General features: G+C 48.9%; 1 protein-coding gene across 1 annotated transcript; it reads left to right on the forward strand.

Annotated features, from left to right (window-relative positions):
* Nucleotides 1–178: 178 nt before the first annotated feature.
* On the forward strand, nt 179–25,674 carry tmc6b (transmembrane channel-like 6b). Its single transcript, XM_056587136.1, is given in 22 exon segments — nt 179–262; nt 3,782–3,955; nt 8,312–8,541; nt 9,308–9,457; nt 9,735–9,905; nt 10,093–10,198; nt 10,605–10,686; nt 12,669–12,953; nt 13,521–13,729; nt 16,130–16,274; nt 17,278–17,433; nt 17,637–17,839; nt 18,401–18,479; nt 19,405–19,440; nt 19,442–19,509; nt 19,996–20,091; nt 20,225–20,300; nt 22,234–22,367; nt 22,796–22,972; nt 23,072–23,150; nt 24,684–24,770; nt 24,870–25,674. Coding segments are annotated over 21 exon segments (2,640 nt in total). The 5' UTR covers nt 179–262; nt 3,782–3,899; the 3' UTR covers nt 24,885–25,674.
* Nucleotides 25,675–25,937: the final 263 nt, after the last annotated feature.

A 25,937-nucleotide genomic window follows, 5' to 3' on the forward strand; every position in this document is an offset into this window, starting at 1 on the left:
TTGGTTAGCCTAGCGATTGTTGTACTTGCACTTGGTTCTATGAACAACCTTTCTGTACCGACAGCGATATATTGATGCACTTCTTATGACAAATGGGTTGCTTATGATGACATATTGTAAGTCGCTTTGGATAAAAGATTCTGCTAAATGCCCTAAATGTAAATGTAAATGTGCATGACCCCTCCCTCTTTAGAGATGGCTCCTCCCAGTAGGTCTCGGATCAGGTTTGGCAGCTTGTGGAGTAACGAGGAGAGCGACAGAGGTGAGTTTACCAACTGTTTAAAGTCTACTTCAACAGTTGTTTCGTGCAAATCGAATGTGTTTTTTAATCTTCGTAGATTTTCAAACATTTAGTTCCAGCCTGATCAGATAATGAATTTAGATGGTTTATGGTTAAAGTTATCGTTACGGTTGTTGCGGACTTTGACCCGGTTCGGCAAACGTTTTACATTCATATTTCACGTTAAATTTACAAATTTACGCAAAGCACCTTACAATAACTACATTTCATTACATTTTTCTTTCTTTGCAATAAGATCGCATCGCTGGTTATGACTTTTAAAAATACAATTCTGCACAGTACTTCCTTATCATCAGAAAGTCTATCTTCCTTTGCGAAGTGATGCATTGAGTCCCATGCAGCCATTAAGTCGCACTATGCGGTGTAAGTTAATGCTTTTAAACGATGGTCGGTTCGTGCATTCCTCCGTGTGTTGCAAAAGTAGCCGACTCTGATTCTGCATCAGAGCTGCAGAAGATCAACTTAACAATCAACACCAACATCAACATCAACACACTAGCTTGCTGAGGAATAGAACCTGCAACCAGTCCTCAATGTGGACTGGGTTAATCCCAGTCCACAATCCAACAACCCAGTTGGCGTTACATAGCAGGCCTATAGTCAGTCTATTTAAATTGATATCGATCGGTTAGTCCGGTCTGTTGGTTCCCGCTGTAACAGCCGGTTTCTAAACTCCGTCTGACCGTCGGGAGAGGTGCGACTCTCCCAGCAGCTCCATGACAACACTCGGAACCCAGTCCGCTTTGTTCCACAAAGCCCTCAAAGGGTTCAACCCGTCCCCATAAACAACAAATGGACGGATCTGGCTCTGCTGTAGCCTGCAAAACGGTTGTTCTGGGGGAATACTCAGTCGCTGAAGTATGACAGGGAGGGGCAATGGCCCCTCTCTGCCTCTCTGCCTCTCTCTCTGTCTCTCTCTCTCTCTGTCTCTGTCTCTCTCTCTCTCTCTCTCTCTCTCTCTCTCTCTCTCTCTCTCTCTCTCTCTCTCTCTCTCTCTCTCTCTCTCTCTCTCTCTCTCTCTCCCTCTCTGTCTCCCTCTCCGTTCTTTAGAATCAGATTTACATCTTTGATTGATTAACCGTACTTGGGATGGTGTTTATAAATGTGCTTTTCAGTACTCCTTTCCATTCTGCGGTACTATTGTTCCTGTTGTTTCTATAGATCTAGACGCAGTAGTTCAGTACTTCCTGTTTATACCCTCTGGGGAACCATAGTGTGTTACAGTCAGCAGTGACCTCCGACCCTTTCTCACATTGGGTTGGTTTTCCTGTCACCACCTGTTTAAAGTAAACACACACACACACACACACACACACACACACACACACACACACACACACACACACACACACAGAGCCGCACCCATCAGTTCTATGAGGATGTGACTCAATGCTGGTGCTATCTCCCAGAGAATAGGATGCCTGTCTTGGGCCGGTCACAGTCATGACTGACATGAGGTCAGTTCCCTGCTGAACACATGAGTGACAGATGATTCAATACTGTTTACAACACAGGGGTGTTCAGCACCGAGAGGGTAACAGCTGGAATCACTTAATGTGGGCTGAGATCCACAGCTGGTGCTAGTTCCTGCTGGGCACACACACACACACACACACACACACACACACACACACACACACACACACACACACACACACACACACACATTTACGACTTTTAGCACATTCTTTTTAATAAGCGCTAACAATATACACAAACACACGCACAAAAAGTAACTTTCAGTTCCACATGATCCGACAGGATTAGGCTTCATGCTATCGTTCCCCGTCAGACGAACCGTGAGAACGGTTTGACAGCTGTGTTACAGCAACAACAACAGTGGAACATGGAAACGCCTCTGCTGTGAGCTGGACGTGGGTCCTATTGGCCCGGGGTGGAACAGGGTTCTACTGGGCCGCAGGCAGGAGGGGATTGTCTTTGTTTTCTGCTTCATTGATCTCCTCTAATTCCACATTCTAAAAATAAATTTTCGAAGCTTTCTGTTGCTCTGCGGGGCTTGTACGACCACTAACAGAGGGCAGAAAGCATGTGTGTGCGTTGTGTTTGTGTGGGCGTTGTGTATGTGTGTCAGAGGTGACCGGCGGCTGGGCGTTGTGGTTTATTGGTGCAGAGGGTTTGAGAGTCTTTAGACACAGAGCATGGTTTCCATTGTCCTTCATGACGTCCTCTGAAACGCAGCAAGACACGTGTGTCTCTGATTGAACCTGAATGCATTCATGGGGCGCCTGGCCCCATTACGACCCTGAGTACAGTATCAGACCACTGACTGAGTGTGGCTGCGTTGGTATTCACTGAGTCCTGTCCCGTGTCTCGGAGCGGCCGACATCAGCAGGACAAAAGGCGGCTTGTGAGCGATGACATAACTCCACTGTTTGGAGTCTCAGCCGGCCTTTTGTTATCGGCCCGTCCCTACAGCCCCAGGGGCCTCGTGGCCCGTCCCTACAGCCCCAGGGGCCTCGTGGCCCGTCCCTACAGCCCCAGGGGCCCCGGGGCCCGTCCCTACAGCCCCAGGGGCCCCGGGGCCCGTCCCTACAGCCCCAGGGGCCCGTCCCTACAGCCCCAGGGGCCCCGGGGCCTGTCCCTACAGCCCCAGGGGCCTCGGGGCCCGTCCCTCTGCCCAAGGGCCTCGTGGCCCGTCCCTACAGCCCCAGGGGCCTCGTGGCCTTGTCCCTACAGCCCCAGGGGCCCCGGGGCCCGTCCCTACAGCCCCAGGGGCCTCAGGGCCCGTCCCTCTGCCCAGGGGCCTCGGGGCCCGTCCCTCTGCCCCAGGGACAGAGGGGCCCGTCCCTCTGCCCAGGGGCCTCGGGGCCCGTCCCTACAGCCCCAGGGGCCCCGGGGCCCGTCCCTCTGCCCCAGGGTCAGAGGGGCCCGTCCCTCGGCCCCGGGGCCCGCCCCTACAGCCCCAGGGGCCCCGGGGCCCGTCCCTACAGCCCCAGGGGCCCCGGGGCCCGTCCCTACAGCCCCAGGGTCAGAGGGGCCCGTCCCTCTGCCTCGGGGCCCGTCCCTCTGCCCAGGGGCCTCGGGGCCTGTCCCTCTGCCCAGGGGCCCGTCCCTCTGCCCCAGGGGCCCGTCCCTCTGCCCCAGGGGCCTCGGGGCCCGTCCCTCTGCCCCAGGGGCCTCGGCCCTCAGCCCTCTGCCCAGGGGCCTGTGATGTCTTGTTCTCCTCCCCTCTGAGGGACCTGTGGACACCGCTCAAGCGTTCCTCTTAACAGACTTCCTGTTCGTATCGATGTTGACTTCCCAAGTGTTCTTTGTAATAAAACCGGATGTTGTTGTGTCTTGAGCCTCGGTTGTGGGGAACTGTTGAAGTGAGGTGAGGTCAGCTCACCAGCAGAGCGGGTGCAGTGGAGAGTGAACATGAGGGCTGACACACTCCTCTGGGGCCTATCTCTCCAACAGGTTTCGACAGGATCAGAATTGAGTGTATTGCTGCTGACGTTCTCTCTCTCTCTCACCCAGGTATGTGCACAGGTGATCTGCGCAGCTATGAGTCGATGAGGGTGTGACCCTCTCTGATTGGTCGAGAGGCCCAGACGTGTTGTGACAGACAGAGAGCAGGCGAAGGCAGTGTCGGAGAATGGCGAGACATGTGGGTTTTGACCAGAGCCCACAAGACCCGGAGGTTGGATTGGAGTGAGTAGTGTGTGTGTGTGTGTGTGTGTGTGTGTGTGTGTGTGTGTTGTAATTGTTGTTTGTCTCTCGCCCTCTCTCCCTGTGGGGCTGTACTCTAGTTGAGGATCCATGGACCTGATGGTGTAGTGGATGTGGTAAAGGATAAGTTAATGGGGAAGGGAGGCACTAATGTGCTCTGATGATGAAGAGTACTTTGAGGTTTTCCAGATTGAATACGGGTGTGAAGCTCCCAGAGTGATCTGAGAGATGTCTTCTTCTGGAGATAGAACTCTTGTTGCTCTGCCTCCATCGTGTTCATGGACAGGTCCTTACCCGGGGAACACTCTGTACGTCTTTATGTTTGGATCCCAAACAACGAGTGAGGATGATTCTGGACACGGTGTCTGTTCCTACAGCAGCTTCTTCCATCAGATTAAGAAGGGGCCGCGATGGTAACAGACAATGACCCCTGAATGGTTATGGTGAACTGGGCCTGGACTGGTCTGAAGACACGGCTAACTGGACCAGAGTCACCATAGAGGACTGGGATTAACCCAGTCACCTTAGAGGACTGGGATTAACCCAGTCACCATGGTGGACTGGGATTAACCCAGTCACCATGGTGGACTGGGATTAACCCAGTCACCTTAGAGGACTGGGATTAACCCAGTCACCATAGAGGACTGGGATTAACCCAGTCACCATGGTGGACTGGGATTGGCCCAGTCACCATAGAGGACTGGGATTGGCCCAGTCACCATAGTGGACTGGGATTGGCCCAGTCACCATAGAGGACTGGGATTAACCCAGTCACCATGGTGGACTGGGATTAACCCAGTCACCATAGAGGACTGGGATTGGCCCAGTCACCATAGTGGACTGGGATTGGCCCAGTCACCATAGAGGACTGGGATTGGCCCAGTCACTTTAGTGGACTGGGATTGGCCCAGTCACCATAGAGGACTGGGATTAACCCAGTCACCATAGAGGACTGGGATTGGCCCAGTCACCATAGAGGACTGGGATTAACCCTGTCACTTTAGAGGACTGGGATTGGCCCAGTCACCATAGAGGACTGGGATTAACCCTGTCACTTTAGAGGACTGGGATTGGCCCAGTCACCATAGTGGACTGGGATTAACCCAGTCACCATAGAGGACTGGGATTAACCCAGTCACCATGGTGGACTGGGATTAACCCAGTCACCATAGAGGACTGGGATTAACCCAGTCACCATAGAGGACTGGGATTAACCCAGTCACCATGGTGGACTGGGATTGGCCCAGTCACCACTCCATTTGGCCTCTGATTGGTCTGACGTTTCTTTCTACACATTTCTGATCAGAAACATTATAAATCTATAATATCTAATGTAAATATAATTAATGTAGAGAATTGGTAACCCTAACCCAAAAATGTGAATATTACATCAAGGGACTCGACCCATCTGATTTGATAGCATAATAGCGAACGTATAAGGACATTTAATTTAGAAATTATAACAAATATATGTTAGAAATAATAAATTACTAACATATATTTCCAGATTGTAAACGGATGTGAAGCTCCCTAATCCTCGCCCTGATATGCCTAAACCATGGGACACACCTGCAGACTTTAAATGTAGGTCAGGCCTAGGTATCATACGACTGCTAACTGTCCTAATAAGAGCAGAGGTGTTGCTATTTACACCAAGAAAAAGTTGAATGCTTATTTAAAGCTCACTGAATGCTTCAGTAAACAATTCGAGCTTCTGGCCTTAAATTTAGAAGTTTTGAAAGACAGTCATATCATGATAGTTGGTTGTTATAGGCCTCCACCTGCAATAGGTAACTCAATGTCCACACTGGTGAAAAGTCTGTCACAATTGCAGTATAATGAAATTGTTGTGGTTGGTGATCTTAACTGGGATTGGTTGACGCCTGTGTCAGATGCATTTAAAGCACAGTGTGATTCTTTAAATTTAACACAAATAATTACCAAATAAAGACCAAACTCAAAATGTCATCACTTATTGATCTAATTTTGAATTTCCCTTTTAAGTACTCTGCTACAGGTGTTTTCCCAAATAATGTAAGTGATCACTGTGTGATATTAGCAATAAGAGACACCAAGATTGTTAAGTGTAAAGCTCGTTTTGTAGAAAGGCGTAATTTGAAGATGTTTGTTGAGCAGGGTTTTCTATATGGCGTATATCTATTCGACTGGACCAGAATTGCCTTATTGATGATGTTGAAATGGCTTGGTAATTCTTCCATGATACCTTTCATGAAATAAACAAACATGCTCCTATGCGGAAGTTTAGAATTAAGGGTCGGGATAGCCCCTGGTTCACAGCTGAGCTGCCCGGCGTGCTTCATGAGCGCAATGAGGCCTGGGCAAAGGCAAGAAGGTCAGGCACTGAGGCTGACTGCCTCCTCTTTCGGCAGCTAAGAAACAAATGTACTTCTCTTTTCAGAAAAGCCAAATCTGAGTTTTATCTAACTTTCTCTGACGAAAATTTGAATAATCAAGGTAATTCTGGAAAGCAATTCAATCATTATCTGCTTCTAAAATCTCTTATGAATTACCATCTTTGTATTGTCCAAGACTCCATTGCTGTTCATGATAAGGTTGAAATGGTAAACTGTTTCAATTAACATTTTATTTCTTCTGGGTTCCTGTTCAAATCTTCCACACATTCTGCTGTGATATCTGTACATTTGAGTAACAATGCTAGTGATGTACACAACACTTCTAATCATACACCTTTTAAAGCTGCTGAGGTTCACAAAGCCTTAAAGCAATTGATCCCTAGAAAACCGTCTGATCCGGATCACTTGGAACCAAGGTTTTTAAAATAAGCAGCAGACTCATTGCCAAAAAACAAAATACCTGAGATCTGGAAGGCTGCTTATGTTCGACGCCTACTAAATGGAGGGGATCCAACCATTTTAAATATTTATAGACTACTCTCAAACCTCTCAGTGTTATCAAAAGTGCTGGAATCCCTCGTCAGTGAGCAGGTTAAAGATGATGTCCATACTCATCAAATATTAAATGTACAACAATTAGGGTTCCTAACAAATTATAGCACGGCAGCTGCTGAACGTTTGAAATGACATCATAGGAGCACTGGATAAAGAAATGGATGGTTTCACTTCGCATTCATACCGTGCGTAGGGAGCCCCCCCCCCAGTGCGTAGGGAGACCCCCCCCAGTGCCTAGGGAGCCCCCCCCAGTGCGTAGGGAGCCCCCCCCCCCCCAGTGCGTAGGGAACCCCCCAGGGTTAGGGATCGCTTGGGCCGCCTTTATTTACTTCATCTATTAATAGCTTTGGACAGAAAGCTTTTCATCTCTAAGCAGATGATAGTAAGTGTCCTCATGACTAATGCTGGAGCACGGACAGAACTGGGAAAAGGCCTTTAAGGCTTTTGGACCTTCTCCCTGGAATAACATCTAACCACCAGGTAAAGGTGATCATCCACCAGGTAAAGGTGATCATCCACCAGGTGAAGGTGATCATCCACCAGGTAAAAGTGATTATCCACCAGGTAAAGGTGATTATCCACCAGGTAAAGGTGATCATCCACCAGGTGAAGGTGATCATCCACCAGGTGAAGGTGATCATCCACCAGGTGAAGGTGATCATCCACCAGGTGAAGGTGATCATCCACCAGGTAAAGGTGATCATCCACCAGGTGAAGGTGATCATCCACCAGGTGAAGGTGATCATCCACCAGGTGAAGGTGATTATCCACCAGGTGAAGGTGATTATCCACCAGGTGAAGGTGATTATCCACCAGGTAAAGGTGATTATCCACCAGGTAAAGGTGATCATCCACCAGGTAAAGGTGATCATCCACCAGGTAAAGGTGATCATCCACCAGGTAAAGGTGATCATCCACCAGGTAAAGGTGATCATCCACCAGGTAAAAGTGATCATCCACCAGGTAAAGGTGATCATCCACCAGGTAAAGATGATCATCCACCAGGTAAAGGTGATTATCCACCAGGTAAAGGTGATCATCCGCCAGGTAAAGGTGATCATCCGCCAGGTAAAGGTGATCATCCGCCAGGTAAAGGTGATCATCCGCCAGGTAAAGGTGATCATCCGCCAGGTCAATATGATCCTCCGCCAGGTAAAGGCGATCCTCCACCAGGTGAAGGCGATCCTCCACCAGGTGAAGGCGATCATCCACCAGGTGAAGGCGATCATCCACCAGGTAAAGGTGATCATCCACCAGGTAAAGGTGATCATCCACCAGGTCAAGGTGATCCTCCACCAGGTCAAGGTGATCCTCCACCAGGTCAAGGTGATCCTCCACCAGGTCAAGATGATCCTCCACCAGGTAACGGTGAGCCCGTTCCATTCCCCTGTCCCTCTGCTCCTGCCAGGAGCCCGGCGGACGAGGCGGGCGTCCACGACTCGTTCAGCCAGCTGATAGCGGAGCAGACCCAGGACGAGAGGGACCCGGGCTACGAGAGGGACCCGGGCTACGAGAGGGACCCGGGCTACGAGAGGGACCCGGGCTACGAGAGGGACCCGGGCTACGAGAGGGACCCGGGCTACGAGCCGGGGCTGGAGCTGCAGGAGCTGCAGAGGGAGCTGGACGAGGAGGGCCGAGGTGCCGTGTGTGTGTGTCTGTGTGTGTGTGTACCTGTGTGTGTGTGTGTGTGTGTGTATCTGTGTGTGTGTGTACCTGTGTGTGTGTCTGTGTGTGTGTATCTGGGTTTGTTGTCTCAGAGTTACGTTAGCTCGTGGTGCTCAGAGTTACGTTAGCTCGTGGTGCTCAGAGACTGATGGGTAGTTCACCGCATCCTCTGATTGGCTCGAGGTTTGGCTGCAGAATGCGCCCAGACAGGCAGCGAGACGCTGCTCTAATGAGGAAGTAGGGAACACGCCTCGACGCGGTTTCTTCTTTCTTTACACAAGATCCTGTGTTGTCATGTTGATCCTTAGCGTGTGTCGTCCGTCCTGGCACTTAAAAACAGTACTTAACCTCTGTAGCCTCTTATCCTAGCTATCTCTATTGTGCACAGAGAATGGGTTAACCTAGTGATGGTTAGTGCTTGGCGCTTGGTTCTATGAACATCCTTACTGTACCCACAGAGGTAGTGTTGTTTCTCTGTCTCCTGACCTCCTATTGTGAGTGGCTCTGGTAACAGCGTCTGCCCCCGCCCCCTCCCTCCCCCTCCCTCCCCCTCCCGCCCCCTCCCTCCCCCTCCCTCCCCCTCCCTCCCCCTCACTCCCCCTCCCGCCCCCTCCCTCCCCCTCCCTCCCCCTCCCTCCCCCTCCCTCCCCCTCCCGCCCTGTGTGTATCTGTGTGTGCCACAGCTTAGAGTCATGACAAAATGTAACAATAACAACCGCTCTTGGCTGTTTGGTCCCAGACTACGTGAGCGGCCTCTCCCCTGACCAGGGGGCGAGGCGCCGGGCCCCCCCCCGGGACGGGGAGGGGGGCCAGATGAGTCCCATGATGGGGGAGAGGTGGTCCTCCGCCACCCTGAAGATCCTGGACTCCATGCCCAGCCGCACCATCGGTCAGTCGCCCCCCCTCCATGACACTGAGCTATATATACCATCGTATGTATACCATCGTATGTATACCATCATATGTATACCATCGTATGTATACCATCATATATATATACGATACTATATGGATGTACTATACAGTATATATACTATCATATACAATGCTATATGTCCGTGTGTGTGTGTGTGTGTGTGTGTGTGTGTGTGTGTGTGTGTGTGTGTGTGTGTGTGTGTGTGTGTGTGTGTGTGTGTGTGTGTGTGTGTGTGTGTGTGTGTGTGCAGGCCGTAACAGGGGGGCCATCCTCTCCCAGTACTATAACCGGACCCTCCAGCTCCGCATGCGACGGCGGAGCCGGCCGTCGCTCCGGGACCTGCCCCACTCCTCCCGGCCCAGCCTCCGGGGGTACAGGGTGGAGTCGGACTTCAGCGAGACGGACAGCCGGGCGGACAGCGGTGAGCCCCACCACACTGGGCACCCTCATAATGAGCTCCTTACTAGAACTAGTACTAATGTGTGTGTGTGTGTGTGTGTGTGTGTGTGTGTGTGTGTGTGTGTGTGTGTGTGTGTGTGTGTGTGTGTGTGTGTGTGTGTGTGTGTGTGTGTGTGTGTGTGTGTGTGTGTGTGTGTGTGTGTGTGCAGTCAGGAGGCAGGCCCTGGTGTCTAACCTCCAGAAGCTGTCTGTGAGCGACCGCGTCCGGATGCTGCGGGCCATGCCCCTCAGCATGGCCGACAAGAGACAGCTCAGGTGGGCTACTCTCTCCTCTCCTCTCGGCCACCAAACACCACATATCGTTGTTCTATGTTTAATATTTGTCTCTCTCTCTCTCTCTCTCTCTCTCTCTCTCTCTCTCTCTCTCTCTCTCTCTCTCTCTCTCTCTCTCTCTCTCTCTCTCTCTCTCTCTCTCTCTCTCTCTCTCTCTCTCTCTCTCTCCGTCTCTCTCTCTCTCTCTCTCTCCGTCTCTCTCTCCGTCTCTGTCTCTCTCTCTCTCCGTCTCTGTCTCTCTCTCTCTCCGTCTCTCTCTCTGTCTCTCTCTCTCTCTGCCTCTCTCTCTCTGTCTCTCTCTCTCTCTGCCTCTCTCTCTCTGTCTCTCTCTCTCTCTCTCTCTCTCTCTCTCTCTCTCTCTCTCTCTCTCTCTCTCTCTCTCTCTCAGGAGTCTGGTTCTGCAGAAGACCCCCTCCCTTCCCAGTGGTCAGATCCCGTGTTACAGTCAGCTCAAGTTTTATGTCATCGTCGTGAGTCCACTCTGACCTCCACTAGTTACACACATTATACATCTAATATGTATATATAATATATATATATATGGTTAACATATATACTGTATATATATATATATATAAAGAAAATATAGATATAAAAAGATATATATCAAAATATATATATGTATTTATAAAAATATAATATTTTTATGCAGATATATATGTATATGCATACATACATACATACATACATACATACATACATACATACATACAGTACATTCAGTGGAGGCTTCTCCATTGAGGAGAGGGAGGAAGATCCTCCCTAACATTGTTGAGAATAAAAAATGTAGATTGCCCAGACTATTGTAATGAATTAATGCCCTTAAATATGACTACTTTATTGCCTTTGAATATATAATGTTCGTTTCCCTGGGTAAAGGGACATTAGCACCCCCTATCGCCTATTGACAATTACTTCAGGGAAGAACGTCCTCCCTTTGCCACCGTCCACTCCCATTCATTTTCCCGAAAGTACTGGCGGCCGGTGGATAACATGGGTTTCAATGGGAGAGAGGAGGAAAATCCTCCCCTGAGTGGGTGGGACCTTAAGGGGTCTGATTCGCGCAAAAATCTATCCGTCTGCGCTATGAACCAATAAGCAGGATCCCTGGATGTTGAGCAGTGTTGCCAGATTGGTCAGATTTCCCACCCAATTGGGCTACTTCTAACCATGTTAGGCTGGAAAGATCATCATTGGGCGGGAAATCTGCCCAATCTGGCTACGCTGTCGATAGCAAACCCGGTCTGCATTGCCGCGGCCGTGTTCAGTCTGAATGACGCAGAGCAGGTGAAATCTGCGATAGCGAGATCCTAAATGCACAATGGAAACATTGGAAACGGATGACATTGTTAACGTCTTATTACAAAAAGCATTCCATTCATTCAGTTACAGTGCTAAGTTAGCGACCAAAGAAAGAGGTAGACCACTTCCTAAATCAAGGTCACCAGAAGTAATGGCAACGTCAGTGTTGTGAGTGCTCCATGGTTTGCTAGGTACGCATGACTTACTGGTAGCATTACAAGCAATTGTAACTGAAAATAAACATAGCTAAATAACTTCAGTCAGTGAGGGCAAAAATAGGCCCAATAATAGGCCCAGATTTTTGATTTACTTTTACAAATCAATAGTAGGCCTGATTTGACTAATATGCTTTGCATCCTTTCCTTCTCAAATTACAGTGATGCCACTGGTGGCTTTGTATACATTTTGTTCACATAACTCCCTCCCTGCTATTTTGTAGTTCACCAAAACACCCTGAAACAACTTGAGTCTCACATTCTTATGCCACCATACACCAACAGTGCAAGCCGGCCAATGGCAACCAAGCGCGCAGTCCTTCCTCCCTCACTTTAAAAACCACCAGCCGCCACTGGTATAGATAGATAGATAGAGATAGATAGATAGATAGATAGATAGATAGATAGATAGATAGATAGATAGATAGATAGATAGATAGATATAGAGATTGATAGATAGAGATTGATAGATAGAGATTGATAGATTGATAGATTGATAGATTGATAGATAGATACTGCAGGAATGTTAGAATGTGTTGTCTGTATTTTTGGTGTAAGTTCCTGTCCTGGGTTTGTTGGCTCAGAGTTACGTTAGCTCGTGGTGCTCAGAGACTGATGGGTAGTTCACCGCATCCTCTGATTGGCTCGAGGTTTGGCTGCAGAATGCGCCCAGACAGGCAGCGAGACGCTGCTCTAATGAGGAAGTAGGGAACACGCCTCGACGCGGTTTCTTCTTTCTTTACACAAGATCCTGTGTTGTCATGTTGATCCTTAGCGTGTGTCGTCCGTCCTGGCACTTAAAAACAGTACTTAACCTCTGTAGCCTCTTATCCTAGCTATCTCTATTGTGCACCCCCCCCTCCCTCCCCGCCCCCTCCCCCTCCCCCCCTCCCGCTCCCTCCCACCCCCTCCCTCCCCCTCCCGCCCTCCCCCAGGCGGCCAGGCAGCTTTGGTACAGCTGGTTCTCGTTCCTGCACTCCCTCCAGCTGTGGCAGGTGGCGCTGAAGAGGGTGGGCGGGCGCTTCGGCACCGGCGTGCTCTCCTACTTCCTGTTCCTGAAGACGCTGCTGTTCTTCAACCTCTTCCTGTTCCTGGTGACCGGTCTGTTCCTGGTGCTGCCCCAGGCTGTGCACCCGCCCCAGGCCGTGCACCCGCCCCCGGCGCCCCAGCTGCCCCAGGGACCCGCCAGCTTCTCTGGGCTGGAGCTGCTCACCGGAGGGGTAAGACACCAACACAGACCCGTCTGTCTGACCACACCGGTCTGTCTGTCCGACAGCACGGCCAGTGGGGTGTTGGTAGCCTGGCTGCATGGGGACTGGTTGACAGAGGACACACAAACACATCTTTGTAACCTTTCTATCATATCAGCATGCTGGCCTCAACCCAGAAGCAGAGCCCAGGCATTGAACAAGCAGAGGCCACACTCGACTTTAAGGCGTTCCGCGAGGAAGATCAGCAGCAATACTGATTAGTTTTAGATTTAAATTCAGGGCATTAGGCTGACGCTTCTATCCAAAGACTTCGCAGCCATCCACGCACACATTCCCCCCCGACGGCGGAGTCAGCCCCGCAGGGCGACAGCCAGCTGGTCAGCAGCAGTCAGGGGGAGGCGTCTCGCTCAGGGACACCTCCACACTCAGCTAGGAGGAGCCGGGGATCGAACCAGGAACCTTCTGGTTACCAGTCGTCCCGCTCTGCCTCCTGAACCAAGCCGCCCCCATTAATGTGAAACAGATGTGTGTGCACCATGTAGGCTCCTCCCCTCTCACCCGAGCTCCTCCTCCTAGGGCTACTTCTCGGACTCTGTGTTGTACTACGGTTACTATAGCGACACCACCCTGAACCGGGACTGCGACAACAACGGCTCCGCCCCCTCGCCGGGCGGGTGGAGGGGGCTGGACTGCGCCAGGCAGGGCCTCTCCTACAGCATGCCCCTCGCCTACTTCTTCACCATCGGGACCGCCTTCTTCATCACCTGCATCATCCTGGTGTTCAGGTACGGGAAGTAGTGTAAAGTACTGTAAAGTACTGTACATTATGGTGAAGTACTGTACATTATGGTAAAGTACTGTACATTATGGTAAAGTACTGTACATTATGGTAAAGTACTGTACATTATGGTGAAGTACTGTAAAGTACTGTACATTATGGTGAAGTACTGTACATTATGGTAAAGTACTGTAAAGTACTGTAAAGTAATGTACATTATGGTGAAGTACTGTACATTATGGTGAAGTACTGTAAAGTACTGTACATTATGGTGAAGTACTGTACATTATGGTGAAGTACTGTAAAGTACTGTACATTATGGTGAAGTACTGTACATTATGGTAAAGTACTGTACATTATGGTGAAGTACTGTAAAGTACTGTACATTATGGTAAAGTACTGTACATTATGGTGAAGTACTGTACATTATGGTAAAGTACTGTACATTATGGTGAAGTACTGTAAAGTACTGTACATTATGGTAAAGTACTGTACATTATGGTGAAGTACTGTACATTATGGTGAAGTACTGTACATTATGGTGAAGTACTGTAAAGTACTGTACATTATGGTGAAGTACTGTACATTATGGTAAAGTACTGTACATTATGGTAAAGTACTGTACATTATGGTGAAGTACTGTACAGTATTGTGGAGTACTGTAAAGTACTGTAAAGTACTGTACATTATGGTGAAGTACTGTACATTATGGTGAAGTACTGTACATTATGGTAAAGTACTGTACATTATGGCGAAGTACTGTAAAGTACTGTACATTATGGTGAAGTACTGTAAGTACTGTACATTATGGTAAAGTAGTGTAAAGTACTGTAAAGTACTGTACATTATGGTGAAGTACTGTAAAGTCCTGTACATTATGGTGAAGTACTGTACATTATTGTAAGTACTGTACATTATGGTAAAGTAGTGTAAAGTACTGTAAAGTACTGTACATTATGGTGAAGTACTGTACATTATGGTGAAGTACTGTAAAGTACTGTACATTATGGTGAAGTACTGTACATTATGGTAAGTACTGTACATTATGGTGAAGTACTGTAAAGTACTGTACATTATGGTGAAGTACTGTACATTATGGTAAAGTACTGTACATTATGGCGAAGTACTGTAAAGTACTGTACATTATGGTGAAGTACTGTACATTATGGTGAAGTACTGTAAAGTACTGTACATTATGGTGAAGTACTGTACATTATGGTGAAGTACTGTAAAGTACTGTACATTATGGTGAAGTACTGTACATTATGGTAAAGTACTGTACATTATGGCGAAGTACTGTAAAGTACTGTACATTATGGTGAAGTACTGTAAAGTACTGTAAAGTAATGTACATTATGGTGAAGTACTGTAAAGTACTGTACATTATGGTGAAGTACTGTACATTATGGTAAAGTACTGTACATTATGGTGAAGTACTGTACATTATGGTGAAGTACTGTACATTATGGTGAAGTACTGTACATTATTGTAAGTACTGTACATTATGGTAAGTACTGTACATTATGGTGAAGTACTGTAAAGTACTGTACATTATGGTGAAGTACTGTACATTATTGTGGAGTACTGTAAAGTACAGTAGAGTACTGAAAAGGTCCATAAAGTAATGTAAAGTACCGTAAAGTACTGTACATGATGTGAAGTATTGTTCAGTACTGTAAAGTACTATGAAGTACTGTGAGGTAATAACACTTGGCCCCTTTATGCTTTATACTGTTTGTTCCATTTTTACATTCAGGGCCTTTTTCAGATGCTTTTATCAATAGCGTCTTACAATAAGTACATTTGTCAGAAGAAAGAGAAACAACACTATATCTCTGTAGGTACAGTAAGGATGTTCATAGAACCAAGTGCCAAGCCCTAACCATCACTAGGTTAACCCATTCCACAACAGTGGAATGGGTAACGACAAACGACAATAGTTTGTCGTTACTTCAGCATCTCTTAATGTGTTGTTGAGCACTGCTCGTATTTGTATTGTATTGTATCCACTGCTGCTGAACTGCTGTAACAAAGGAACTGCTCTGTCTGTCTGTCTGTCTGTCTGTCTGTCTGTCTGTCTGTCTGTCTGTCTGTCTGTCTGTCTGTCTGCCTGCCTGCCTGCCTGCCTGCCTGCCTGCCTGTCTGTCTGTCTGTCTGTCTGTCTGTCTGTCTGTCTGTCTGTCTGTCTGTCTGTCTGTCTGTCTGTCTGTCTGTCTGTCTGTCTGTCTGTCTGTCTGTCTGTCTGTCTGTCTGGAGATGAGAGTATGTGTGTGTCGTAGTTACTTGCTGTAGTGAAAACACACAACATGTTTCTCTGTGATATGATGTATGATCACAAGATGTATGATCACATGATTTATGATGACATGATGTATGATGACATGATGTATGTCATGTGTCTCCTCAGCATGTCCAGGTCTTTCGGTCAGAGTTTCCGCGTGGAGCAGTCTCCCAGCCTGCTGGCCATGAAGGCCTTCTGCTCCTGGGACTTCAAGGTCGTCAAGACTTCCTCCGTGGCGCTCATGTCCGAGAACATCGGCACGCAGCTGAGGGTGGGAGGCCAAACACAACACACACACACACACACACACACACACACACACACACACACACACACACAACACACACACACACACACACACACACACACACTAAGAACACACTAAGAACACACACACTAAGAACACACTAAGAACACACACACTAAGAACACACACACACACACACTAAGAACACACAACACACACACACACACACACACACACTAAGAACACACAACACACACACACACACACACACTAAGAACACAACACAACACACAACACACTAAGAACACACAACACACACACACACACACACACACACACACTAAGAACACACTAAGAACACACACACACACACACTAAGAACACACAACACACACACACACACACACACACACTAAGAACACACAACACACACACACACACACACACACACACAAAACACACACACACACTAAGAACACACAAAACACACACACACGCATTCACAACACACGCATACACACAATCACACACAACATACACACACAGTCACAACACGCAGCACAGACACACACAGTCATCACGGTGGCTGTGTGGTCAGGAATGTGATGAGTTAGATGATCACATTCCTACTTGGTCCAGAACGCTCCTCCTCCTCCTCCTCCTCCTCCTCCTCCTCCTCCCCCTCCTCATTCCTCTCTTAATGAACACCTTAAAGGTCCCACATTGCACCACCAGCTGTGACAGGCCTGATCTGACATCACAGGTGGGCGTGTCCACCTAGTTGTGTGCTGCATAGATCAGCCTACCAGCCTACCCAGTGGACTCATCTATCCGTCATACATGGAGGTGGACACGCCCACTTGTGATGTCAGAAGAGGCAGATTCTTAAAAGGGCATGTAACGGCTGATCACACTCACCTGGGGGTGTACTATTGGACCTTTAACAAATTCATTGATTTCTTGTCATGCCATTTGTTGTTCTCCCTCCCCCTCCCCCCTCCCCCTCCCCCTCCCCCTCCCCTGCCAGGAGCTGTTGGCGGATGTGACCCGTAACCATGCCAACCAGACCGCGGGCCAGCGGCTGTGGCGGCTGCTGGTCCACGGCCTGGCCTGGACCATCTGCAGCGGGAGCACGGTGGCCTGCGCCCTGGCCGTGCACTACCTGGCCCAGCACATGCACGCGGTGAGACCCACACACACACACACACACACACACACACACACACACACCCACACACACACACACACACACACACACACACACACACACACACACACACACACACACACGCTAAAAGCAGTCTCAACGTTAGCGCAGCTTCCTGTGTGTGCGGCTCGCTGGAAACAGGAAGCTGATCGTGTGACGCTCTCGCCGCCGTCCTCCAGGTCAGAGTGTTGCAGGCGAGGGGCGGGGCAGGGGGCGTGGTCGGGGGCGTGGCCGCGGACCCCCTGCCGTCGGAGGCCCACCTGCTGGCCCTGCCGGTGGCCGTGTCCCTCATCAACCTGCTGCTGCCCGGCCTCTTCAACGCCGCCGGCTGGATGGAGGAGTACGACTCGCCCAGCGTGCGCAACTCCGTGGCCATTGTCAGGTGAGGCCCCCCCCCCCCCGACCACTGGTGTGTAGGGACCTGATGCTGATGACAGACTGTGTTGTTGTGTTGTGGTGTTGTGTTTAGGGACCTGATGCTGATGACAGACTGTGTTGTTGTGTTGTGGTGTTGTGTGTAGGGACCTGATGCTGATGACAGACTGTGTTGTTGTGTTGTGGTGTTGTGTTTAGGGACTTGATGCTGATGACAGACTGTGTTGTTGTGTTGTGGTGTTGTGTGTAGGGACCTTATGCTGATGACAGACTGTGTTGGTGTGTTGTGGTGTTGTGTGTAGGGACTTGATGCTGATGACCGACTGTGTTGTTGTGTTGTGGTGTTGTGTTTAGGGACTTGATGCTGATGACAGACTGTGTTGTTGTGTTGTGGTGTTGTGTTTAGGGACTTGATGCTGATGACAGACTGTGTTGTTGTGTTGTGGTGTTGTGTGTAGGGACTTGCTGCTGATGACAGAGCTGTGTGTTGTGTTGTGGTGTTGTGTAGGAAACCTGATGCTGTGACAGGACTTTGTGTTGTGTTGTTGTGTTGTGGTGTTGTGTGTAGGAACCTGATGCTGAAGGTCAGCCTCCTGAGCGTTCTGTGTTTCCATTGGCTGGGCCGCGAGGCGACCTCTGGCCTGCAGGTCAGCCCTCACCCCCTCACCCCCTCACCCCCTCACCCCCTCACACCCTCACCCCCTCACCCTCACCCCCTCAGCCCCACACCTCATCACCCTCACCCTCACCCCCACATCCCCCACATCCCCTCACCCCCAAACCCATCACCCCCTCACCCCCTCACCCCCTCCCCCTCACCCCTCTCCTGACCCTTGTCTCTCTGTCTCCTCCTCAGTGCTGATCTCTTCCCTGACTTGTCTCTCTGTCTACGCAGTGCTTGATCTCTCGACGGTCTCTCTGTTTCTGGTATCTCCTTCAGTTGCTGAATCTCTCCTGACGGTCTCTCTGTCTCCCTCAGTGCTGATCTACTCCTTGACGACGGTTTTTTTTTCTCTCTGTCTCCTCCTCAGTGCTGCATCTCTCCTGACAGGTCTCTCTGTCTCTTCTCCTCAGTGATGACCTCTCTCACTTGACTGTCTCTCTGTCCCCTCAGTGCTGATCTCTCCTGACGGTCTCTCTGTCTCCTCCTCAGTGCTGATCTCTCCTGACTGTCTCTCTGTCTCCTCAGTGCTGATCTCTCCTGACGGTCTCCTCTGTCTCTGATCCCTCCAGTGCTGATCTCTCCTGACGGTCTCTCTGTCTCCTCAGTGCTGATCTCTCCTGACGGTCTCTCTGTCCCCTCAGTGCTGATCTCTCCTGACGGTCTCTCTGTCCCCTCAGTGCTGAATCTCTCCTGACGGTCTCCTGATCCTCCTCCCAGTGCTGAATCTTCTCCTGACGGTTTCATCTCTGTCTCCTCAGTGCTGATCTCTCCTGACTGTCTCTCTGTCCCCTCAGTGCTGATCTCTCCTGACGGTCTCTCTGTCTCCTCCTCAGTGCTGATCTCTCCTGACGGTCTCTCTGTCTCCTCCTCAGTGCTGATCTCTCCTGACGGTCTCTCTGTCTCCTCAGTGCTGGGAGAGTTTTGTGGGTCAGGAGCTCTACCGCTTCCTGCTTCCTGCTGATGGACTTCATCTTCACGCTGCTGGACACGCTGCTGGGAGAGTTCCTCTGGAGGTGAGCAGACCACCGGTCCGTTTGTCTGTCCGTCTGTCCGTCCATCTGTCGTTCCTGTTTCTCTTTTGGTACACATACCTCCACCTTATCCTTAAGGTACAGGTACATATGGCTCAGGAGGTAGAGCGGGTCGGCTGGTAACCTGAAGGTTGCTGGTGTCGATTCCCGGCTCCTCCTAGCGGAGTGTGGAGGTGTCCCTGAGCGAGGACGCCTCACCTGAATGCTCCTGACCAGCTGGCTGTCGCCCTGCGGGGCTGACTCCGCCGTCGGGGGGGAATGTGTGGGTGTTGGGCGATGATGTGGAGGTGCTCGAGTCCAGAAGGGGGTTGTTTCTTGTCGCCTCCTGCCTAATCAAAGGTCGTTCTCTGTGGTGATTATGACTGAGCCTCTTGTCCTGCCCCCTCCCCCCCCCTTTCCCCCCTTCCCCTCCCCCCCCCTTTCCCCCCTCCCCCCCCCCCTTTCCCCCCTCCCCCTCCCCCTCCCCAGGCTGTTCTCAGAGAAGGTGCTGAAGAAAAGCAGAAGACCGGTGTTTGACATCGCCAGGAACGTCTTGGAGCTCATCTATGGACAAACCCTGGCCTGGTGGGAGATCTCTCTGTGTTACATCCAGTCGATTATTCGGGACACCTTAACTAGACGATTGATCAATGAACGGACGGTCCTCAGTGTTGTTATTATTGACCCTGTTAACGCAAGCTCTTGGTTTGGTCCTCAGGCTGGGGGTCCTCTTCACGCCCCTTCTGCCCGGGGTTCAGATCATCAAACTCCTGCTGCTCTTCTACATCAAGATGGTACTGACTGCTAACCCCCACCACCTTAAGATGGTACTGACTGCTAACCCCCACCACCTTAAGATGGTTCTGACTGCTAACCCCCACCACCTTAAGATGGTTCTGACTGCTAACCCCCACCACCTTAAGATGGTTCTGACTGCTAACCCCCCACCACCTTAAGATGGTTCTGACTGCTAAACCCCCACCCACTTAAGATGGTACTGATCTGCTAACCCCCACCCCTTAAGAATGGTTCTGACTGCTACCCCCACCACCTTAAGATGGGAATGACTGCTAACCCCCACCACCTTAAGATGGTACTGACTGCTAACCCCCACCACCTTAAGATGGTACTGACTGCTAACCCCCACCACCTTAAGATGGTTCTGACTGCTAACCCCCACCACCTTAAGATGGTTCTGACTGCTAACCCCTCACCACCTTAAGATGGTTCTGACTGCTAACCCCCACCACCTTAAGATGGTTCTGACTGCTAACCCCCACCACCTTAAGATGGTTCTGACTGCTAACCCCCACCACCTTAAGATGGTTCTGACTGCTAACCCCCACCACCTTAAGATGGTTCTGACTGCTAACCCCCACCACCTCTTAAGATGGTACTGAATGCTAACCCCCACCACCTTAAGATGGTGACTGCTAACCCCCACCACCTTAAGATGGTTCTGACTGCTAACCCCCACCACCTTAAGATGGTACTGACTGCTAACCCCCACCACCTTAAGATGGTTCTGACTGCTAACCCCTCCCACCACCTTAAGATGGTTCTGACTACTAACCCCCACCACCTTAAGATGGTTCTGACTGCTAACCCCCACCACCTTAAGATGGTTCTGACTACTAACCCCCACCACCTTAAGATGGTTCTGACTGCTAACCCCCACCACCTTAAGATGGTTCTGACTGCTAACCCCCACCACCTTAAGATGGTTCTGACTACTAACCCCCACCACCTTGCGACATTTGTTCGCGTTTCGTCGCGCCACACATCATAATCTGTCGCTGTGCAAGTTTTGTCGGATTTGTTGCGCCACAACAAGTACCCCATGCATGTCTTACTTTTGTGGAAGGGAAGAGGGAGAGACGTTGGGAAGCCGACCGAAGTCTATTCATAATATTGTAATGACCACGGAAGAGGGCAGTGAATGAAGTATTGATAGGACAAAGATTTATTAGATAGGCCTTACCTAATAAAAAGTTGAAAACACACAAGACCGGAAACATAGCAACGCCGGTTAACAAACCCGAGAAGCCCAATCCCTATGAGAGCTCCCCGCGCTACGGCCATCCGGAGGCGCACAGAGCTTTTGCCTTGATATTATGTAACAAATTATATTATATTATATATATACATATTATATATAGAGCTCCGGAAGTCCAAACGGCAACATTCAGTTTCTCCTCCATGCTTGCCGTTCACCCCGGACTGCACTGCACTGAGTCTGCGGTTGAACGCTATTGGCTGTCACGTACACATGTGGACTCAGGGCATGCTGTTGAACGCTGATTGGCTGTCATCACGCGAAATTCGCATCAAAGTTGAAATATTTCAACTCGAGCGAATTTGTGGCTGACTCCCCCGTTGGTGTGTGAATGTGTTTATGAATGGGTGAATGTGAGCGGGTGAATGGGTGAATGTGTTTATGAATGGGTGATTGTGAGGCAGCATTGAAAAGCGCTTTGAGTGGCCGCTGGGTAGGAAGGCGCTGTGTAAATGCAGTCCATTTACCATTTACCTCCAGGGTGTGTGTTTGACCTTCAGAGTGGGACCTTGACCTCAATGCATGACCTTGACCTCTGAGTGTGACCGTGACCTCTGTGCGTGACCTTCAGAGTGTGACCGTGACCTCTGTGCGTGACCGTGACCTTCAGAGTGTGACCGTGACCTCTGTGCGTGACCGTGACCTTCAGAGTGTGACCGTGACCCCTGCAGAGCAGCGTGATGCTGAATTGCCAGGCGCCCCGGAAGCCGTACCGGGCGAGTAAGATGACGACCGTCTTCATCACGCTGCTCTGCTTCCCCTCCTTCCTCGGGGCGTCCGTCTGCGTCACCTACACCATGTGGAGGTACACACACACACACACACACACACACATAACACACACACACACACACACACACACACACACACACACACACACACATCACACACACACACACACACCACACACCCACCACACACACCACACACACACACACACACACACACACACACACACACACACACACGACTGACTTTCCTGCAGTACTCACAGAGGGATGTACTGTGAACCCTTTCCCCTCAAACCCCTGGAATGACTTTTATTGAGCATCCGACTGAGCCTGAGCGTGTATTGAGCTGTTCCAACGTAATAACCCTTTGAACAGCAGCCTCCGCCCGGCTGACCTCCACGGGGATGTGTTTCTATGAGTACTTTACGTTAGCCTCCAGAGATCACTGGTCCTGTTGTTACAAAGCCTTCCATGAAGCAATGGTTCACTCGTCCCCCCCCAGCATCGCCCCGTCCCGGGCCTGCGGGCCGTTCCGGGGCCTCAGCACCATGATGCAGGCGGGCCGGCTGTGGGTGGAGCAGCTCCGGGACACCAACCCCCACCTCACCTGGCTGGCCACCGCCCACTCCTACCTGGTGGAGAACCCCCTCTTCCTGTTCGTGGCCGCCGGGGTCTTCATGTGAGTGAGGTGGTGGGGGGCCTGTCGCACTGCGGGGGGCCGGTCTCACCGTGCGGGCCCGGTCTCACCGCGGGGGTCTCGTGTTCTCGCTCTCCCCAGGATCATCATCTACTTCAACAGCCAGGTGGTCGGCGGGCAGAGGAAGGTCATCGCCCTGCTGCAGGAGCAGATCAAAAACGTAACGCAGAGACGGCCTCATGGACCAGCTAGCGCCTTGAAGCTCTGGCAGCGCCTGACTTAATACGAGATGATATCAATAATACGATAAAATAATAATGACCCTGCAGGTGTTTTAATACGAGATGATATTAAGAATACGATAACATAATAATTGACCTGCAGGTGTTTTAATACGAGATGATATTAAGAATACGATAACATAATAATGACCCTGCAGGTGTTTTAATACGAGATGATATCAATAACGATAACCTAATAATGACCCTGCAGGTGTTTTAATACGAGATGATTCAATAATACGATAAAATACTAATGACCCTGCAGGTGTTTTAATACGAGATGATATTAAGAATACGATAACATAATAATGACCCTGCAGGTGTTTTTAATACGAGATGATATCAATAATACGATAACATAATAATGACCCTGCAGGTGTTTTAATACGAGATGATATTAAGAATACGATAACATAATAATGACCCTGCAGGTGTTTTAATACGAGATGATATCAATAATACGATAACATAATAATGACCCTGCAGGTGTTTTAATACGAGATGATATTAAGAATACGATAACATAATAATGACCCTGCAGGTGTTTTAATACGAGATGATATTAAGAATACGATAACATAATAATGACCCTGCAGGTGTTTTAATAAGAGATGATATCAATAATACGATAACATAATAATGACCCTGCAGGTGTTTTAATACGAGATGATATTAAGAATACGATAACATAATAATGACCCTGCAGGTGTTTTAATACGAGATGATATTAAGAATACGATAACATAATAATGACCCTGCAGGTGTTTTAATACGAGATGATATCAATAATACGATAAAATAATAATGACCCTGCAGGTGTTTTAATACGAGATGATATTAATAATACGATAACATAATAATGACCCTGCAGGTGTTTTAATACGAGATGATATCAATAATACGATAACATAATAATGACCCTGCAGGTGTTTTAATACGAGATGATATCAATAATACGATAACATAATAATGACCCTGCAGGTGTTTTAATACGAGATGATATCAATATACGATAAAATAATAATGACCTGCAGGTGTTTTAATACGAGATGTAGTAATAATACGATAACATAATAATGACCCTGCAGGTGTTTTAATACGAGATGATATTAATAATACGATAACATAAAAATGACCCTGCAGGTGTTTTAATAAGTGATGATATTAAGAATGATAAAATAATAATGACGCTGCAGGTGTTTTAATAAGTGATGATATTAAGAATGATAAAATAATAATGACCCTGCAGGTGTTTTAATAAGTGATGATATTAAGAATGATAAAATAATAATGACCCTGCAGGTGTTTTAATACGTGATGATATTAATAATATGATAAAATAATAATGACCCTGCAGGTGTTTTAATACGAGATGATATTAATAATATGATAAAATAATAATGACCCTGCAGGTGTTTTAATACGTGATGATATTCATAGTATGCTAATAATCCTGGTCTGATCTCCTCCAGGAGGGCGAGGACAAGAAGTTCCTCATCCGGCAGCTCCAGACCACGCACGCGAAGAAGAGGGACACGCCGGCCCGCCGCAGCCAACAGGTGAGACACTGTGACGACGCCGTGACGAGGCGGGGTAAAGCCTCTTTCATCCTCCATTTTCATTTCATTTTGCGTTTTTTGTTTGTGTGTTCTCTCTAGGATTCGGCCTGTTGACAGCCTACAGGTTTGTCTCTGAGGATATTCAGTGGATGGATTCGCTCAGAGACATAATACAGGGAGAAATGCAGTTTTCCTTTTGGACCTGACGGACATCAGAAATATCGGAGGAGGACCAATGGGCAAGCAGCTCCTTAAAAGGACAGGAACGCAGAAGGATGGAGTTTGTTGGCGCTGGCCTTCGGAGGGTTAGCTCGTCGCTGTTAGCCCGTTAGCCCAGACCGTAGCAGAGAAGGGGTAGGGTTGGCTAACCCACCTGACAGTGGAACAGATCTGCCTAGGCTGCACATGACTGGCCTGCGAGTGCAGAGTTCAGCTCACACTGGGAACACTGGGAACTCCGTTAGTGGCATTTATACTACAAATATGGCTCCATCATATTTGATATATCGTGATCACACTTTTGTTTCAACTGTGAACATTTTTGTTGTGGTTTCTGGAGGGATAGTGCTATTTTATAAACCAGTTTAGTGGGGAATGTTAGTTAAAATATTAGTTTTACCCTTGCTCATCTCATTCAACATATCATGTCATTGTTTGACTACTTTTTAAATGTTTTATTAGTTTTAAATAAATTATATTTTATCATCATCATTCCTTTGAGTCAGACCCACTTTTGTATTGGTAGTGGAAGGCGATTTTGAAGTTGTGTTAAGTTCCAATCTGTCGCACATTGACGCACTTTGTTTATGTTTTGGTTTGTGTGACGTGGGGACACTGTTTGTGTCTCTTGGAGAAAGGTCACTTTATCGCCAAAGAAAACAAGATGACCACTTTAAGGTAAACCCTATTAATTCACCAGATGCACTTAGCAGAAAAGGCAGCATCATTGACATGCCCTGTAATAAGATACATCATGTGAATAACTACCAGGGCCTTCCAGGTGATGGGAGGAGGGCGGGGTCAAGAGGGTGGAGTCAGAGAGAGAGTGGGTGGAGTCAAGAGGGCGGCTCAAGGGAGTGAGAGGGTGGAGCAAAGTGAGAGAGGGTGGAGTAAAGAGAGAGAGGGTGGAGTCAAGAGTGAGGGCGGAGTCAAGAGAGCGGATCAAGA

The sequence above is a fragment of the Gadus chalcogrammus genome, chromosome 3 (assembly GCF_026213295.1).
Source record: "Gadus chalcogrammus isolate NIFS_2021 chromosome 3, NIFS_Gcha_1.0, whole genome shotgun sequence".
Lineage (NCBI taxonomy): Eukaryota > Metazoa > Chordata > Actinopteri > Gadiformes > Gadidae > Gadus > Gadus chalcogrammus.